Below are 19,877 nucleotides of genomic sequence, written 5' to 3'. Positions count from 1 at the left end.
AAATAAAGAACATCTCCTGGTGTCGACACCGCTTACCTGCATGAGAATTCTGATACAGGACTAAACAGGCTACAGAGAAAGACAGAACAGGCTTGCAAAAAAACCTCCCACAAAGGTGTTCTGAAGAGCATTTATAAACAACGGGGGCTCCAGCCGGGAGGGGCACAGGCCCCCCGACACACTCTATGTGCAGGCATTTCAGAGCCCGGAAGCTTCCCGACGGCCACGCAGCCCACAGTACTTCCTCGCGATGGCGGGCCATGCGGACACAGCACTTCCTCCCTGGAATCCTCGGCATTCACCTTCTCGACGTCAAGTTGATACTGTACACCATCTTCTGGATTTTCTCTTCGTTCTTGAGAATGTTGGCCTTCACAGCACAGATCTTGTCCTGCTGGTCCTTGATCATCTGCTCCAGCTCAGCCAGCTCGACCTTCAGGGGTTCCACGGCACAGTCCGTGATACTAAGGGAACACACCAGCGCACATCAGGCTGCCCTCATTTTAGATCTGCTTCTTAATAACCCCCAAAAGACAGCACAAGTCAACTTCTATTGCATCCAAAGGAAAAGGGTACCATCTAAATCTCTGACCCTGATGACAAGAAGGAGGAAACCACTCACGTCTGGACAACGTTTATTTCGCATTTCTGCAACCCCTGCCACGGCCAAAAGAGAAGTCAAATAGGAGACTTACTAAAGGATGCCAATGTTTCTTAAATGATGGGACTGAAGTCCTCAAATTATATACTTGACAGAGTCCCAGGGCTGGCCAAGAGGTGCACAGCAATTTCCCCATGGACACTAAGGACCACCATCTAGACCAGTCCCTTCCTGTCAGAGGACAGGAGGCCTTGCCACAGGAAGAAGCTTGCCAGGCCAGTAGGGCCTTCTGTGCCAGGCTCTCATCTGCTGCACTAAATAATGGGAGCGAGGGAACTAACATGACCTTGGGAAAGCTGAAGTCAAAACAAACCTTCCCTTTATGGTTTGTTTTTGTTTTGGGGTTTTGGTACTAAGGATTGAACCCAGAGGCACTTAACCACTGAGCCGCATCCCCAGCCCATTTTATTTTTTATATTTTGAGACAGGGTCTTGGCTAAGTTGCACAGCCTGGCTTTGAACTTGCAACATTTCTGCCTCTGCCTCCTGAGCAGCTGGGATTATAGATGTGTGCCATCATGTCCAGCCCATTTTTTTTAAACATATATTTTTAGTTCTTGATGGGCCTTTATTTTATTCATTTATCTATATGTGGTGCTAAGAATGGAACCCAGTTTCTCACATATGGTAGAGCAAGTTGTCTACTACTGGGCCTCAACCCTAGGCCCCCTTTAGGTTTTTAAAGCATAAAATACAAACTAAAATATACAACAAAGAAGAGCAATAGTTTTCTATCATAACTCAAAATTGGGTTTTGTAAGAAAGAACTGTCAAGAATGTTTTTTTCAAATACTTTAAATCAAAATGTAGGGGCTAGGGCTGGGCTCAGTGGTAGCACACTCGCCTGGCACTGGCTTTTAATTCTCAGCACCGCAGGTAAATAGCCTCTACTCCCTCTCCAGGCCCCTCCCTCCTCTGCCCTCTCCAGGCCCCTCCCTCCCCTGCTCTCTCTGCAGGCCCCTCCCTCCCCTGCTCCCTCTGCAGGCCCCTCCCTCCTCTGCTCCCTCTGCAGGCCCCTCCCTCCTCTGCCCCCTCTGCAGGCCCCTCCCTCCTCTGCCCCCTCTGCAGGCTCCTCCCCACCTCTGCTCCTTCTGCAGGGCCTCTGCATGCTGCTTGTTCTCCGTGTGCCACAGCTGCAGTTCGTTCTGCATGGCGTCCACATCTTCCTGGATGTAGTCCATAATCTTTCCCAGAGGAAGCGCGCTCTTACACAAGGTCTGAATGGACACTCGGAGCTTCTCGATCTCCTTGGAAACAATATCCTTCTCCTTCTTCCATGCTGACTCAAAGACAAAGGATTTCTCCTACAGTCAGGGAAGCCAGGAAAAGAAAGAAGTATCCTGAGTTGTAGGCAGGAGGGGGGCCGCTGGGCACAGCACCACCGGGCTGGACAGATGGGCACAGCATAGTGACTGTGCTGGCTGGGGACGGTATCACTCCTAGGACACAGGGACCAAAACAGCCGAAAGAGTAGATGTGAGGTGGCAGGCTCCATGGGAGCACTCAAGACAGGAAGGGACCAAACCTTCCCTTCTCAAAGGGAATGTGGGTCTGTCTGCACCTGTAAATTAAAATATCTACTCTAAAAAAGTTGCAAAATATTTGCAAATCATAGTTTTAAAAAAGGCCTGTATCTGGGCTGGGGTTGTGGCCCAGCGGTAGAGCGCTCTCCTAGCACGTGCGGGGCCCTGGGTTCAATCCTCAGCACCACATAAAAATAAAATAAAGATATTGTGTCCATCTACAACTAAAAAATAAACTATTTTTTTAAAAAAAGCATGTATCTAATATCTGGAATATGCAGAGCACTCTCAAAACCCAATGGCAAAAAGGTAAACAAACGAGTCAGAAAATGGGCAATGCCAGATATTTCACTGAAGAGCACATGCAGACAACTGTTCAAAGCCATCAGCTGCGGAGGACATCCAAGTTCAAGGCCAATGAGATTCCTAAACAACCACCACAACGTCTGATAAAAAACTGTCAGCACGAGACGCTGGTCAGGAGAAATGACATTCCGCTTGCTGCTGGGGACATGGAGCAGCACAACCTGCTGGAAAGCGCTTGGCAGCTTCTGAAAAACTAAATGTGCAGCTACCATATGTTCTAGCGACCGTCCTCCTAGGGGTTCAGCCAGAGCCATAACACCCTCTGTACACCCAGCCCAGACGCCCTGCAGGGGGTCAAGTGAACTGTGGAACACCATGGAATGCACCAGCAAGACAGGAAGGAACTTGGCAGGGAGCCAGCAGGACAGCCCTGAGGAGTCGCACTGAGTGAGGAGGGTCCTGAGATACTCCACGACCCTGCACACCCCAGGCCCGGAGGACAGCCTGGCAGGGGCCCAGGGCTGAGGGCCGGGGAGGAGGTGGGCTGCAGTTCTGCAGAGTGCTGCCACAGGGCAGGTGGAGAGGGCACCGCCTCCTCCACTTCCAACTGCAGAAGACTCTACAGCTCCCTCAAAGCAACATGCTCACTTTAAACAGGTGACAGTCAGGATGCTGGCTGACTAAAAGGCTCACCACCACAGTCAACTGTTTCCCAAGGGGGAAGCTCACAGTCTTTATCACATACAACTTAGAAAATCTCCCTGACTTGGAAGACAAATTAAAAATTCTATTAAGACCCACTCGCCATGATGATGAGGTGGCCCCCATGTGTCGGACACTGTTGGCACTGACGCTGGCCGTTCAGGGCTGTATGTGTAACTGTCTCACAAAGCCATGGACTAGGACAAAGAAAGACACAAAGAACTCACTGGTCAACGCCCTCACACTGTGGGTCACCTGTCAAACCCTTCATATTTCTACATCATAGAACCAAGCACAACTCAGAACACTGAAGTTTACAATCCTTATTTTAAGATGCTAAGAATGTAAAACAAGATATACTTGGGTTGGGATTATGATAGTTTGTGAGACTCTTTTTTTATTATCTTAAAGGCAGTGGATCACATTTCCACAGAACATTAGAATTCTGGAAACTTCTAAGCTTTCATTCAGATGAACTTGGCAGGGTAAAGATGGACAAATCAAGCAGTGACTATTTCCTTTAACAAGAACACACAACCCTCTGAGGACAGACTAGTTTTTTTAATTTTTTTTTTTTTAGTTGTAAGTGAACACAATATCTTTATTTCATTTTTTTTTTTTTATGTGATGCAGAGGTTTGAACCCAATGCCTCACATGTGCTAGGCAAGCACTCTACCATTGAGCTACAACTCCAGCCCCAAGACTAGCTCTTATGTAGCTCATGTAGGTCTATTGGCAACTTTCCATATAAATGTAACCTTGTTTTAAAGAATTTTAATATGTATAGTAAAATTTAAGAATCTACAACCATACTCACCATACAGTAATTAAGTCATAAGAAATATTAATTTTTGGAAACAGAGTAAAAATACTGAAAATCCATCATTACACAAGATACGACCTAAACCAATCTAGAATGTAGCAGGTTCACGGGCGCAAGATGAGCGGTCAGGTCCTGCAGCCAGCCCAGCCATGCCGCCTCCCAACTCTAGGCCTTTGGAGCCTGACTTGATCTCTGTACTTCAACTTCCTCTTGATAAAATGGAAATAATATTTATCTTACAGGTAAGGTTAAATGGGATAATTAAATAAGCAGCTCCGTGCCTCACATGCAGAAGCCACCCACAGGCATTAGCTCTCACCGTCAACTTATCCCCAGGAAGAAGTCGAAGGCCTCAGCAGAAGCCCAGGCATGCTTTCACAAACCCCTAGCCACACAGCTCACCAGGCATGCCTGCAGTACTATGGTGCATGTTGAAAAAAGATTATTTATACTACCAACCTCCACCAACAGCTGTATGTCCAGATCCAGATGGGTAAACTCTTTCAATAAAACACAATTTTCCACTGGGCAAGGAGGAAACTCACCCAGCAACCCAGGAGGCTGAGGCAGGAGGAGGGCACATTTGAGGACACCCTTAGCAACCTAGTACGCTCCGTCTCAAAAAAAAATTTTTTTTAAGCCTGCAAAAAGGGGAGGGGGCTGGAGATGCAGTTCAGTGTAAAACCCCGGGGTTTAATCCCTAGAATTACAAATAATAATAATAATTGACCTTTCTTAGTGACATGCTCCCTTCCCTTTCTCCATTTTAAAATAAAATATAACCCCAGCTATGAAATTAACACCCAAACTCTTTTCCATAACAAAAGGTTTGATTCTGAGCTCTGAGAAAACCTGCTGCAAACCATGCAGAACTACCCACAACACCTTTTTGTGACACTCTTACCAGGGTTGTTTCTAAAAATCATGCAGAGTAGCACCCATGTTTCATGGGGATGCAGACCCACTCTCCTGGCTCCTGCCTCCTTTTCCTGCAGACTAGAGGCTACTTTCTCAGCTGCCTCTGGCATGAAGGCCTCTGGCAAGTGTAAAAAGCAATTGGCTGAGTACTGCCACACCACCATGCACACCCCTGCACACACCACCATGCACACCCCTGCACACACCACCATGCACACCCCTGCACACACCACCATGCACACCCCTGCACACATCACCATGCACACCACTGCGCACACCACCCACCATGCAACACCTTGCACACACCACTGCATGCACCATCATGCACACCACTACATACACCATGCACACCACTGCACACAATAGCATGCACACACACTGCACATGTATCACACACACCCTGCACACACCACTACACGCACCATCATGCACGCATACTGCACATGTACTGCACACACCCTGCACACACTACTGCATGCACCACCCTGCATACACACTGCACACACCACCCTGCACACACACTGTACATACCACCATGAACACACAGCACACACCACCATGAACACACCCTACACACACCACTGCACACACACTGAACACACCACCATGTACACACCACCATGTGCCTGCACTGCACACACCCTGCACACACCACTGCATGCACCACCATGCACACACCCTGCCCACACTGCACATACCACCATGCACACACTATCATGCGCACACACTACCATGCACACACTCTGCCTATGCCACTATGCGCACACACTGCACATGTACTGCACACACCCTGCACACACCCCCATGCAAGCAAACTTTAGAAAATGCTTCCAAGATTTTTCTGGTGATCAGTTACCTACTAAAACTTAATACTATTTGCATTTTACTACACACACGTGCCTCTAGAAATGTGGACAATTGTTTTAAGATTTTTAAATTTTCAATCATGTATTATAAGTCAGACAGATAAAAATGATCCAACTTAGAGACCTGTTCCAACTGCAATGCTTCACGAGAAGAAAGTACTAACTGAAGAACAGTGTCTTATGGTCTGGCCCTTGGGTATTGCCAGAAGTCTCTCTCACAAGCAGGTGGGGGCCACAAGGGAGGCCAGGCCTCTGCACTGCCCCCACTCTGCTGCCCTTGACTAGTCTGGCAAACCTAGTAAACAAAAGCACGATTAACTGGGGCACAGGGCAATAAATCAAAAAGCATTTGCTTTAAACAACACACTTACCCTTGACCCCAGGGGCTGATTTTTACGAAGCCTGTCAAGAGTTCCTATTCCTCATCAACAGGAAAACCTGCATTCAGTTACAAATGAAAAGCTCGGGCCAGCAGAACAATCGTGCTGTGTCCCACCACCGAACGCCTCTGTAAACCAGACATTCACCTCTTGTGCACACAGATCACCCAGGACCTCTCCAACACAGGAACAGAATGGCCCCTAGGCAAACACTGCCACCTCTTGATGCACATACAGAAAAGCACATTAAGCATGAATGTTCAGTTTAACAGAGGAGTGAAGCGGAGAGCTGCAGCTGTCACTCAGGCTAAGTACGCACACTGCTAGCTCTTCCAGCTTGAGCACTGGGTCTGACAGGGTCTGAGGCCTGCCCTTCAGCCTGCTGGAGGTCTGTCTGGCCCGGTGCTTGCCTGCATGCTTGTTTTACTTAGCAGGATACAAATGGACTCATGAGCAGAGAGCCCCTACCTCTGCCTCTTCTGCTCAACATTTGGTTTCTGAATCAACCACATAACTTGGATTCTGTTCACTGTACTGCAGAACAGTACTTCATTATGTGAATGAAACTCCATGATTTATTCACCCAGTCTACTGCTGGTGGGCTCTGGGGTTATTTTTCATGTAGGGCTTTTATAAAAAACACAACTCTGAATAACCTCACACGTGTCCCAGCTCACACAAGCACACGACGTGCTATGGGAAGGGACAAGAAGAGCACTGCCAGGTCAAAGGCATGTTTTTCATGACATGCTGCCAAGAAATTTTCTAAGATGGCTTTAGAAATCTATGTTGAATATTAATGAACCAATATTCCACTTCTGTGCATATGAGGGAGCCAGCGCCTCCCTCCTCCATCATTTCTGAACAACTTCAAGGGCAGCAGGTAGAACACTGCCACTCCATGTCCAGAACATGCTGTTAATACCGACGTCGGAGAAGATGGACAGAATGAGGGTACTGCCCAGACTGGGGCCAAACCCTGCAGGGGAACATCCCATCCCACCTCTAGAACTTATGTCCACAGTTATGACCTTGGGGCCTCATTTTCCTAACTCACTTAGGAACACCTCTGTCAGAGATCACTGCAAGGATTAAACAGAGTGATGTGGGCAATTCTGTGGTCATACTACGCACTCTGTAATTGTCAGTTATTACTGTCATCAACATGTCGCCACAGCTATGAAGAACCGATGGCAAACTTCCCCCAGAGGAGGAATGCACACAGAGTGAATGTTCGACGTGAGCTTCACCCACGACACCTTCGGAGGTGAGGAAGCCACCTCTTAGAACTGCATGAGAAGAGCAGCAAGCCAGCAGAAGGTCAGATCATGACCCATCTTCAGGCGGGCCTTCCTGACGGCCTGGGAAATGGAAATGTCTTTTACAATCGTCTTATCAACGAAGGGTGACAGAATAGGCCACTTGAAATGTAGCACTTTGGCAGAGGATTACCTTGACCCAAAGGCAGCTAACAACAGGTGTGGGCCAGGTGCAACGGCACACTCCTGTAATCCCAGCGAGCAAGAGCTGAAGCAGGAGGAGCAACACTCCTCTGTCGAGAGCTCCTATTCCTCAGCAACTTAGCGAGGCTCTGTCTCAAAAACATTTTCAAAAGGGCTGGGGTGTAGCTCAGTGATAAAGCACCCAAGGTTGATCCCCAGTGCCAAAAGCTGCAGGTGCAGGTGCTCTGCTCTCCCCTCTTCTCCCTGGGAGGGCGATAAACCCCCATGGGGAAGGCCCTTCCTGTTCCAGAGGGAAACAAGCAATCTTGTCATCAGAGATGGGAAGTGTCAAGGCCCAGGGGACTGTTGGACCAACCTCTTTAAAACAGCAGCAATCCTCCTCTGGTCCCTGTATGCTCTGCCTCCACCTGAGTGACCTGGTACAAGTGTGTCAGTGCTACCTGCTTGCTGTTTTCATTTTCCTATGGTACACCCATGTTCGTGTAAAAGCTCTGCATACTTCTCTCCTACTGCTGATCGGTGCTCTGCTCCCCTGCATCACATGGGAACAGACTAGGTGACATGAACACAGTCCCCTCTACTGGGGAAAGGCAGTGCTCACTCCTAGCTAGAGCCATGGGAGCACCTAATGTGGATGGATGCACTGTAGCCCAGGCCTGGCCTCTTGAACGTTCTCATGTACTCAATTCTTTTAGACGGCCTTTAGATTATTTGCCCAATTCCAAACTTCCATCGAATATTTACCAGAATTGCACTAAGTTTGTAAGATATTTGAGGAAAACAATGTCCCTGTGATATTGAATTTCCCATGCGAACCATGGTGGTCCCGTGGCTTTATCTGGATCCTTCATATTTCCTGGTAACATTCTATAGCTCAACATGGTTACTATAAACTTCTCCATAAGCCGCACCTTGGGTTATCAAGCTGCGTTTCTGTTTCATGGAGAAACAGGGGGCGGAGGGTATTACTCATATTGTTTCTGACTGTTATCAATACTCACTTTTCTATGCTGATTTTGACACTGGCCATCTCTCTATTTTCTTCCTAAAAGTCAACGTTTTGGGCCAACTTATTTGGTCCACAGTGTCATCTCCACTTGAAGATGATCCAGTCTGCTGTTGGTACTGGCTCAGCCTGCAGGTATCTCAGCAGAACTATGGCATCATCCTTGCTCCTGAGTCTTCTGGGACCTTCTCCAGCCACCCCAGCTACCAGTGACATGATGACTTGACAGGTGCTTCTCCCTATGGTAAAGACGGGTCTTCCAGCCCTGGATCCTAATGGATGCTGAGTCTTGTATGAGATATTATTTTTAAGAGAAAGTGCACTGAGTGGGGATTTTATTTGGCTTAAGAATAATTTCTTAGTTAAATGTTAGATAAGTAACCCACGAGTAGAAGATGCTGCCCAGCTGACCTGGTGTTGAAACTGAAGCAGCTGACTTCCTGGATGAGGAAGCACAAATAGAATAAGGAAACATGGACAAAACTACCGCAGAAGAAAACAGACAGGTCGGTCCGACGGGGGACACAGCTTTTAATCCTAGAATGCATCCTCTTTCACTATTAATTACAAAATAAAACACAGGCTTTACAGAACAATGACCAGGAATTCCTAACTTGTCAAGCTTCTTACCTTTGCTTAAGTGAAATCTCTAGAATCAGTTTCATAACGATTTTAAGGATCAGTAATCCTTTTAAAACAAATCCTTTAAAACCCCTTTTGTGAACAATCCTGGGCTGATTCTGGCAGCAAGGAAACACCACATGAACCCTGAGAGCAGCTGCAGAGGAGACCCTCGGGGCCATCTCATAGGGCGAATTGAGCCCCAGGCTGAGCCCTCAGGGCTGCTGGGAGGGCATCCCCATACCCTGGTTCCCCGTGGGGCGAGGAGGCTGACCGGCCAAGCTGGAGTCCGAGGAGGAGCGCAAGGCCCTTGGGCTGAGATGGAGACGCTGCAGCCTTGCTAGCAGTCAACATGCCAAGGGAGGAGGGCCACATACTAAGACCACCAGTGATCCCACAGACGGCAGAAAGGAAGGGAAAGAGGGGCAAGACCTGTACGGGACAGGCGGGAAACGAAGGGCCAGAAGAGACGGGCCCACCTATGTCAATGGCACTGCAGCACCAACAGCCCAACCTGGAGCAGTAGGCCCACAGAACCAGGCACACACGGCTGTGCAGAGCTGCTCAGCTCCACTACAGAGGCAACCAGCAGCCAGCAAGCAAACCAGCCAGAGGCCCAGCTCACAGGGCATGAGAAGACAGACAGTCAGGGGTCACAGCAAGCCAGACGGACCAGGACACCACTTCCAGGACCTCACTTCAGGAGGCACTGAACAGATGCCCCAAGTCAGCAGCCAAGATCTTCCTCCAGGTCTCCCACCACAGCGGAGGCCTGACCTCCGTCGTCCATCTGGGGCCTGGTGGAACTTCTGTGCGCCATGCCATGGAGAAGCGTGTGTCCTCCAGCTGGACAGTGCTTGTCAAAATCTAAAGTAGATTGTCAAGTAACAGGCAGCTTTTCCAAAAGCACATGTGGACCACCCCATGGGGTCATAGGGGCTCACTGTCCACAGCCCTTACAATCTAGTGAGGAGGCAAGCTCACCCAGCTCGATGGTGCTGCCAGATAGACACCCGAGGGCCAGGAATGATAGGGATCCTGTGCAGGGGGGCAGGAGCAGACTCTCTGAGCCAGTCACAGCAGGTGGGCCTATGCAGGGCCAGTCACATGGAGAGTGCCAGAGAAGGTCTCCCAGGCCTCTCCACTCCTAACCACAAGCCCCGAGGGCAAGTACCACTCAGCAGTGAGTGACCACAAACCCCTGGGTTCCTGAGGGTTGGGTCTGCAAGTTGCTAGTAACTGAGAAGCATCTGAGGCAGTGACCTGGGGGAGACCAGAAGCCCTGGCCAGGGGACGAACATGTACCCAGCCTCAGGCCTCAGGTTCCACCAAACCTTGTAGCCCCAGGTTGCTGCTCAGACTTAAACAGTTCTAGCTTCCAGGAAAAGTCAAGAGTCTTAATTAATTTACAAATATAACCTTGATTCTAAAACCTCTGACCACACACACAACAACCTGAAAACTCTAGGTCAATTCACTGGAATGTAGATATGAATCTCTAGTTTAAAGCATTGTACAAGCAAATTTCGTGACAATATGGATAGAATTGGAGGATATTATGCTAAGTGACCGGACCCCCAGAAACAAATAAAACGTCCCCACTGCTCTGAGGAAGCTGAACAGCTGGACTCAAAGACAGAGAGCAGGGTGAGGCTACAGAGGCCAGGCGACGGGGAGATGATGGGCAAAGGAGGGCAAATTTTGACAGGAAGAATAAGAGTTTTTGGTTCTATAACACAGCACAATGAAAAGAGTTAAATTTCCAAAAATAAACTTCAAATATTCTCACAACAAAGATTAAGTATTTGAGGGGTTGGGGATGTGGCTTAAGCGGTAGCGCGCTCGCCTGGCATGCGTGCGGCCCGGGTTCGATCCTCAGCACCACATACAAACAAAGATGTTGTGTCAGCCGAAAATTAAAAAATAAATGTTAAAAAATTCTGTCTCTCTCTCTCTCACCTTTCTCTTTAAAAAAAAAAAAAAAAGATTAAGTATTTGAGGTGACGGATATGTTAACTGCCTTAATTATCCCACATTATATTCATAAAGCATAACATCACTGTGCCCCATAAATATGCACAGTTATAAATGATGAAATCATAACTTAAATTAGCAAATTACACAACTTCATGCGCATGAGCAACAGGTGGCACACAGCAGATGCACTAGGGTTGCGCGAGCAGCTCAGCAAGAGCAGCCAGACCCGGAGTGCCACGGCGGCCAGCATGCAGCTGAGGCCACAGGTGTCAGCTCTGAAGAGCCCAACGGCCCCCCACAGGGCAGGCCACTGCCAGGACACCAGCTGGACAGGACGGTGCCTGCAGTCGTCAAGCCTGTGTATGACTGCGGAGGCACACAGACCAGGACCAGCAAGTGTGACTCAAGAGACCATGGGACCGAAGCACAGAGAGAGGAGCCAGGGACCTGGAGACGTCAGCAAAAGGAAACCAAGGTGACAAAGCCAGCACCCTAGAAAGACTAAGAAACCACCCCCTGGAAAAAGAGGTTTGAGAAAAAGCAGGGGTGATGCTGTTCATAAAGGGCAGACCGAGCTCTGCGCTGGTGTGGGCTGAACAGACTCCATGGCGCAGCCTCTCCATCAAGAGCCTGCGCTTCCAGCAAGCCAGAGGGGACAGCCAAGGCTGAGTCATAGGCACCGCGGCAGTGAGGGCGGCCCAAGTCCCACCGAAGCAGCAGCAAGCTCCAGGTGACTCCGCACCCAGGCGGCAGCGTTCTGAGTGCCCCCAGGGCAGAGCAGGAGCACCCCATTCCTTAACCCTGGTCCTCCAAGGACACCCTGGGCCACCTCACTCATGAGAATGAAGGAAAACTACCCATCGGCGGCAACAAGAGCCTAAGCGTGGACAAAAAAGGGTTTATCCACTTTTTTGGTTTATCCCAAGGACAAGGGACAGCTCAACATCACGGGAGCGGGGAAGGTCGCTCCCTGGACCTGGACAAAAGGCAGCACACGCGGCATCGCAGTCAAGGTGGAGAAGCTTTTGATGACACTCGACACTCACTCACCACAAAGCCCACGCTGAGGAACAGACAGCGCTTTCTCAGCTGGTCAGTTTCTAAACGCTACAACAAAATACCAGAAAGGGGTGAATTCCAGAAGCTTTCTCATCAAGAGCCAGGAAGGAAAGGAGGCTGCCCTCCATCACTGCGCTCCGCCTGCTGTCCTGGAGGCCCGGCCCCAGCAGCTCAGTGCGGAACAAGGAGCAACCTTGGAAAGGTGTGGGCCAGGGGACTCTGGAAGCACAAAGGCCTGGGTCCCAAAGCTAGATCTGCCACTCTCCACTCCTGAGGCCCCAGACAAGGTCCCTAACCCTAGTGCCTCAATTTCAAAGTGGGGATAAGGTTGGTGCCCACAGCTCACTATCATCTGTGCTACTGCCCATGGGGTTCTTAGAGCAAAGCCTGGCACGCAGCACTCTGAGATGTCACACACAGAAAACACAGAGGAGCTGACAGACTCCACTCTGCTTGTCAAGGACCCAGCTGTCACAGCAGCATTTCTACCCCAGCAACACAGGCAGAGAGCAAGTTTACATGGCAGTATCTCCAACAGCAGAGAACAGTCCAGCGCAGACGCAGACCTAACCCAAGACGGGACCGGCTCTGGAGAGGGCTGCTCAGCGTCAGCCAGGACGCCTAAGAAACAGGGCAGCCCTGCTCAGGAACACGCCAACGGGAACCCAGGGGCCTCGACGACACTCCGCAAGCTGGTCACAGAATTCACATGAAAATGAAAGGGCCAGGGATCGCCAAAGGACAGCTACAAGGAACTAGAAAACAAGGCTTTGCTACCAAACACAGGTCCTATTTAGAGGTGACAGTGCTGAAAGCAGGCTGTGTCAGCGCAAGGCAGTGGACAGCGGGAACTAGGCCTGTAGAACCCAGAGTGAAAAATGGCTCTCACCCTTAACAAACAGTCAAAAAAATATTTTGAGATAATACTTGTGACACAGAAAAGTAAAGAATTTCCCCTTTCAGTGTCCGTAAGTAAACACAGCTCTACGGCACCCGGCCGCTCGCTCTCAGTGACAGAGTGGCTTCTGCAGGATGCCGCAGCCTGGTCTGGTTGGCGCATCCCCCAAGGCTCCTACGCTGACATGGAGTCCTGCTGTGAGCCTCAGAGCGCAGAAACTCAGTGCGGCTAAGAGCTCAGAGAAGGGCCTTCGGGAGCAGGTAGATCACACAGGCCACTGGAGTAGAGCCCCAGGACAGATCCCAGCGGCCTTCCAGGGAGGGGACAGTGCTCTGACTGAGTGACGCCCTGCACCGCCTCACCGCTCCGCCAGCGAGAAGCCAGCGCCAGATGCAGCTCCCCAGCCTTGATGAGAACTCAGGACAAAACAACCTCTTTCCTGCCTGCTGTCCCCAGCCGGTGACACCACACAGCAGAAGCACAGGGCTGCAGACAGCGAATGCTCTCGCAGCAGAAGCAGTTACCCCCTGAGCCTGCGGGGAAGAGGGGTGCTGGCCTCTGGGGTGGAATCCAGAGAGACTCCCCACGTCCACTCCCACCCTGCCTCAGAGCTCCTCTCACAGCAGAGGCCACACTGCCCCTTGGGATGGAGAGCAGGGGAGACGCTGCCCTCGGTGTGGAAAGCAGCGGAGACGGGCTGCTCAGGCCGGGAAGAGAAGGGCAGCTGCACCGAGCGCACCAAGTGCAGCCCAGGCGGCTGCAGGGCACGGCATGCAGCGCCACACGGAGCCTCAGTGTTCCCAGGGAGTCATGTCCCTGATGTCAGAACAGAGGGGTCTGTGGAAGTGTTTCTGAACTAAGATGCAAAGTGCGTCAGCCATAAGAGATTGGGAAGTTTTGACTAGATTAACACTAAGAACTCAACCAACAAAAGACACATCAAGTGAAGAAAGATCTCTGAAACGAGAGATGCTCTTATGGGGCCGGGACTGGGGCTGAGCGGCATAGCGCTTGCCTAGCATGTGTGAGGCACCAGGTTCCATCCCCGGCAACACATAAAAAAATAAAGCAAATAAAATAAAGGTATGTGAAAAAAATAAAATAAATAAAAAAGATGCTCTGTGTGGCTTTCCTCCCCTGATTCCCATTCCCTCGAACCATCTCTTAGCAGTATGTCACTGCCATGAAACCAACTTTTCAAGAGATTCATTCTGTGTCTCATCAGTCTTAATGCTCAATTTTAATTCATTTCCTCTGTACCAATGCTGCCCTAAAGAAATGTGATATTCATCTAATTTATATGCTTAAATAATTTAATACTTTCTACTAAAATAGTAACTTTATTTAATCCAAATTTATCCAAAATATTGTTTCAACATATCATCAAGATTAAAAATGCCTAGTGAGCTGTTCTGCATTCTTCTCTTCCCGGGTCTCTGAGCATGTTGTATATTCACGCAGGGATACCTGCAGGTTGGACCAGTCACGTCTCAGGCGCCCCATGCCATGGCCAACAGCCAGGAGGGGACAGGTCTACTGTGTGTCTCTCCCAAGGAGAGGGTCAGGAGCTCCTCTTTGGTCCTTTGGAATCTCTGAGTTATCTAGATTCACTGTGTCTTCCAAGCAAGTTTTCCTAATAAGCATCCAAGAGCCACAGTGTTTGGAGACCCTGCGTGACTGGGTGACTGGGTGCACCCTCCACTGCAGTCAGGAGGTCACCAGCTGCAATAAAGGCAATCCTGGGTACACTCCAAGCAGACCTGACTTGTGTGCTTTTGAAAAGAGCCTGGCCTTGGGGTCTTTTTCTATACAGTACAGTTGCAAGACTATTTTTCTGTTTGCTTTTAAAACAAACAATGATATTGCCAACACTGAGCTCCCTTTCCCCCGGAGCAGGAGAGCCCCCTGCCTGTGAAGGGCAGACTCATGGCAATGATGCCCTCTCACTCTTCGCAAGTACCAAGTACCAAATCCCCTCTAAAGAAACATGCTTTTTTTTTTTTTTTTTAAGGGACTCATGAAAACAGAAGGGAGGCCCACAGAGTGGAGGAATGGGTGGGGGAGGAGAGGGCAGGGCAGGGAGGCCTGGAGAGTGAGGCAGGTCAAACAGTTATATGTGTGTGTACAATGACTCACAGTGAATCCCACTGTCACACATCATCAAACTGTGTGGCCACAGTCACCGCAAGGTTGTGAGAGGCACCAGGTCGGAGCCAGGGAGACCCAGCCAGGCCAAGTGCGCTAGGGACATAGGCCCCCTCTGGGTGGCTGCATCTCTGGGCCATTCCTTCTGAATTCTCCTTTCTAATGTTTTAACAACTGCATGAGCCTCACTGGTACCTTCTGAGGTCTCCCTACTCTGCAGACCAGAGAGGAAATCTCAGCCAGGGAGGACCCACCCGTGCCTACCTGGGGACCAACCCTGCGCCCAGGGCCCAGGCTTCTGGCTGCCCCCCAGAACCCTCCACACACCCCACACTGGCTTCACCTGCTTTCCAAGGTCCGTTTGCCTACCGCTGGTGTGAGTTCTAATCCTTACCAACTGTGTCCCACCCACAGGCCAGCAAGTCACCCCTAGACCTCTTCAATCACAGTCTACACCATACAGTGCCCCAACTGCCAGCCACGGTCTTGTGTGAAGTAGAATAGGGTACTGATGGGATGAAGGCCAGGAATGACCCCTGGACACACAGACCCAAGTCTAGAAAACAGACGGGTCAGTATGACGGGTATTTCACACTGGCATTTGAGTAAAAATCATCTTTGTTCATCACACGAGCACTCACCAAGTAAGCGCCCTAAACAGAGGACGACTCGTCAGCCTGACCCTGGTGAGTTACAGCCCGTCACCTGTCCATGCAAGAGCCGTGGGCCACGCTCGCACAAGACGTGCTCTCCAGGTGCAGCCTGCACCTCCAGAGGCCGAGCTCCTCCAACACCTCACAAAGCTCACGGCAAAAGATTCCAGTGGCTTCCAGACCTTTCTCGTCTGTGGTATACCCATGGCATATGCCTATAGTTCTTTTAGTGAGGCACTGAGTTTGAACCTCAGCACCACATAAAATAAATAAATAAATATTTTTAAAAAATCTCCAAATAACTAACTAACAACCCTTCTCCATACCACTCAGAATTAAAATCGATTTCGTGGCCCCCAGCCTGCTGCTGACCTCTCCCTGTGGGCCACTGCCACAGCACAAGGCCCCTTTTACTTCCTTCACAGAAATCTCAATGGAAACAATATTCCTTGCCGACAAAACGTTCTAGTAACATTAAGACCACAGATAAACCAGACCAAAAGGGACAGCTCTGTGAGGTGAGGGCTGCAGTGGAGGGGACCCGGGGAGCACCAGGCCAGGAGGGTCAAGCATCCGTGGTGAAACTGCACCCCCTGGCGGCCATAGTGAGAAGGGCCTGACGATCTGAACAGAGGCCCAGGGCAGACAGACCAGGGAAAATCCCCGAAGGCTGTTTGCTGTGCGGCATTTACACAACACACCTGTCTGCAAAGGGTCACACTCACCGGGGAATGGCATGTATGACCTCCAGCACGCTCTGAACAGGGCGCAGCTCGCCAGCCCAGAAGCCAGAGGACAGCGCAGCCCCAGAACTACACCAACACAGGAAGCAGCCCACCAAAGAGGCTCTCCAGGGACTACTTCCCAGAAGGAGCGATGAGCATCTGGCCCTTACACCCACTAGGGACAGATCTGAGCTGAGAGCAGAGCAGGGGAAGACGAGACACGACCCAGAGGGAAAGCAAGCCAGCAGCCCAGGCAACAACCACTGGCCACGGCTCCAAGGCTCCTCTGTTCACAACCTTCAGAAGCAGGAACTTCTACAGCACAAAAAACACCACAATATAACTGCTTTTTGGGTTGTTTTTCAAAAACTTCTTCATAAACCCGAATTGGGGGGAAATGCGCGCAGAAGCTGATATCTTAATATTGATGAGGTTACCACTTCCTCATGAAAGGAGAGTACAGAAGTCAGGAGAATGAAGAAAAAGCATCTGGTCCACGTATTCATTCTAGAACGTTCTGTTCAAGTCCACTGGCACAGGGAGAAACAGTTTCTCTTCCTGTGCAGCTCCAAAGGCAGCTGGAGACACGCCCAGATCACAGACACGTATTTCCCCCCAAAGCCCTGAGCCAACCGGCACCCCACAGCACGCACCCAGCAGAGGAAACACTCACGACTCGAAAGCTAGACGAGGCAGAGGCACCTAACGTGGGGAGGGGGCTTCTGGACCTCAGGGGATGCAGCCACGCCCCGCAGGACCGCCTTGGCCCTGCCTCCCTGGGAAATCCAGGGTACCGAGTCTGGGGCTCGAAACGTGGCCAGAGAGAGGCATGCATCGCAACGTGCTTCGAGATGTTTATGAAACCAACCATGAACTAGGCCACAAAGCAGTCTTATCGATTCCAGTGACTTGACACCATCGATAAGGACATTTTAAAACTGACACCAAAAAGCTAGAAACAGACCCCCTGGGCACCCTCATGCTGAAGCAGGAGTGATACCAAGGTACTCAACACCAGGACTCCTAGTTTTTACCTCTCAATGTCAGTTTACTATCCAAGGAGTTTAAAAGGCAGGGATGAAGCCTGCACGAGACGCATAGCCTCAGACACACTTGCATTAAGAGGACAAGGACTAAAACTCAAAGAGCCAATTGTCTTATTCAAGCAGCTAAAAAGAGTAAACAGCCAAAGAAATTTAAAGGAAAACAGAGAAGAAGTTAATGAAATGAAAACAAAAGTGAATATCCACAAAACCAAGAGTTCACTCTTTACTATAAAATGTCTATTTTTTTCCCAAAATCTCATTGAGGAATAAAAACACTGGATATTTGGAAGAAAAGGGAATGGCAGCTTCAGGGAGGACCCTACAGGCACACTTCCAATGTCCCAGGTAAGATATGAATGAAACGAGATTCCTATACACATTGCAGAGGCGCAGCCGGTGGCCCGCTCTGCTCTCTGACGCCCTCTTGCCAGGTTGTGGCCTGCAGGGGAGAGAGATGCCACTGCAGAGACCCCAGCGGGCCAGACAGCAGGCTCCTCCGTGACCCCCGCGCCTTGCATGACCAGTGTCTGCGTGCCCAGCACTGAGGAACACTGCCACGTCCAGTGTGTGGCAAAGGGCATCCTGATGGCTAGCAATGTCCAGATTCCTGAAACAAAAAGATTCCACTTCATGGTCTCCTTTGTGACAAAGTTCTAAGCTAAATAATCTAAGTGGAAGTAGAATATATAATTTTCAAAAAATATCCTAAAGGAGGAGGGCTCACTTCCCCTCCCTTTTCCTCTTTCTTGCTGGCTGAAATACCGTCTGACAGCTGGAGCTGGGACAGCCATCTGACGAGGTGCCCTAAGGAATGGGGACTGTGCAGAAGACAGCCAGGGCTCCGCCACCTGGATTATGGTCCCCAGAACCCGACTCACGAGGTAGCATTCTTTCCACCTCCTTGAAGCAACCATTGTTTCAGATAGTTCTTCCACTTGTAGGTAAGTCTGATCTTAACTGACTCAGATACTACTTACCAAAATAAACCCAAGAAGAAACGGGAAAATGGAATATAACCACTAAAGAAATCAGTGTGGTAAAAATGAAAACAGAGCAGTTTGGGAAGACAGAAAAGCCCCCAGGTTAAGACTCCAGCACCAGGAGAAGAGTGAGAAGAGAGGCCAGCAGGGGACATGGAAGGGGGGCCAGCAGAGAAGGCACCAGACCAGGCCACGGCCGGGCAGCCAAGCGGAGAGGCAGCAGGTCTTCTGACGACCTCGTGAGGTGAGGACTAAGAAGGACACCAGAGGCAACAGCCAGCAGGTCCAGTCCACTGACCTGGAGAAGGTGAGGGACGCGGAACAGAGGCCAGACCTCCGCAGGGTGGGCTGGAGGGAGGACGGAGGGGCAAGGCTCGGCCGCAGGGACGCCCTCGGCGTCTGCTCACAAGGAGGCGAAGCAGTGGAGCAGGGGGCGGCCCCCCGGGCTGGCCCTGCGATTCCCTCCAGCAGCTGCAGGGCTGCTGCTCTGACCCGAGGTTTGGATCCACTCGAGTTGGTTTCTTGCGGGTGTGAAGTGGCTTCACTGTTCCATGTCTGGACATCCAGTTCCCCCGCACCATTTGTTAAAAAGCCTAGTTTTCCTCCAACATAATATTTTTGGCACATTTGTCAAGGATCAGATGGCCATATCTACCTGGCTTTGTCCAGCTCTCCTGTTCCATTGGTCCTCGCGTATAAAGAACTTTAAAAACTACTGAGCCCAAGAGGGATGGCTTCTAAACCTCATCCCGACCTACTCCAGCTCTCTAATGCAGTCGGATACTTCTGACGTGAGCCGCCACATCTTCAGTGTGCCAGCACTTCTTCAGATACTATTTCTTCTGCAAGAACCACCCTTTCTTCCTGTCCACCAATCAAGCACCTGTGCACACTAGAAACCTTTACATACTTCTTCGGGTGAAGCCCATTCTACCCACTCTGGGAAGAACTAGTCTTTACCTCTGCAACTCCACAAGTATTTGTTCAAACTTCTATTAAAATACTTAATCTTGTTTAAAAAAAAAAAAAAACAAAAACAAAACTTTAAAAACCTCATACCAAAAAACAACCCAACCGATAAACAGGCAAACGAACTATACAGATATTTCTCAAAAGCAGCAATA

At 49.9% G+C, this 19,877-nt stretch overlaps 1 protein-coding gene across 2 annotated transcripts in view; it reads right to left on the bottom strand.

Moving 5' to 3' along the window:
• Positions 1 to 209: 209 nt before the first annotated feature.
• Positions 210 to 19,877, bottom strand: part of Traf3ip1 (TRAF3 interacting protein 1) — a 55,873-nt gene continuing 36,205 nt past the window's right edge. For both annotated transcript variants that reach the window (XM_026396050.2, XM_077799770.1), the window contains exons 15-16: positions 1,742 to 1,965; positions 210 to 464 (exon numbers count right to left, since the gene is read on the bottom strand). In XM_026396050.2, coding sequence (XP_026251835.2) covers positions 299 to 464; positions 1,742 to 1,965 — 390 coding nt within the window. In that variant the 3' untranslated portion in view covers positions 210 to 298. The remainder of the gene's footprint in view (positions 465 to 1,741; positions 1,966 to 19,877) is intronic.

Source organism: Urocitellus parryii, chromosome 1, assembly GCF_045843805.1.
Source record: "Urocitellus parryii isolate mUroPar1 chromosome 1, mUroPar1.hap1, whole genome shotgun sequence".
Taxonomy (NCBI): Eukaryota; Metazoa; Chordata; class Mammalia; order Rodentia; family Sciuridae; genus Urocitellus; species Urocitellus parryii.
The sequence above is the reverse complement of the archived record's forward strand: the minus strand, read 5'-3'. Positions and strand labels throughout refer to the sequence as shown.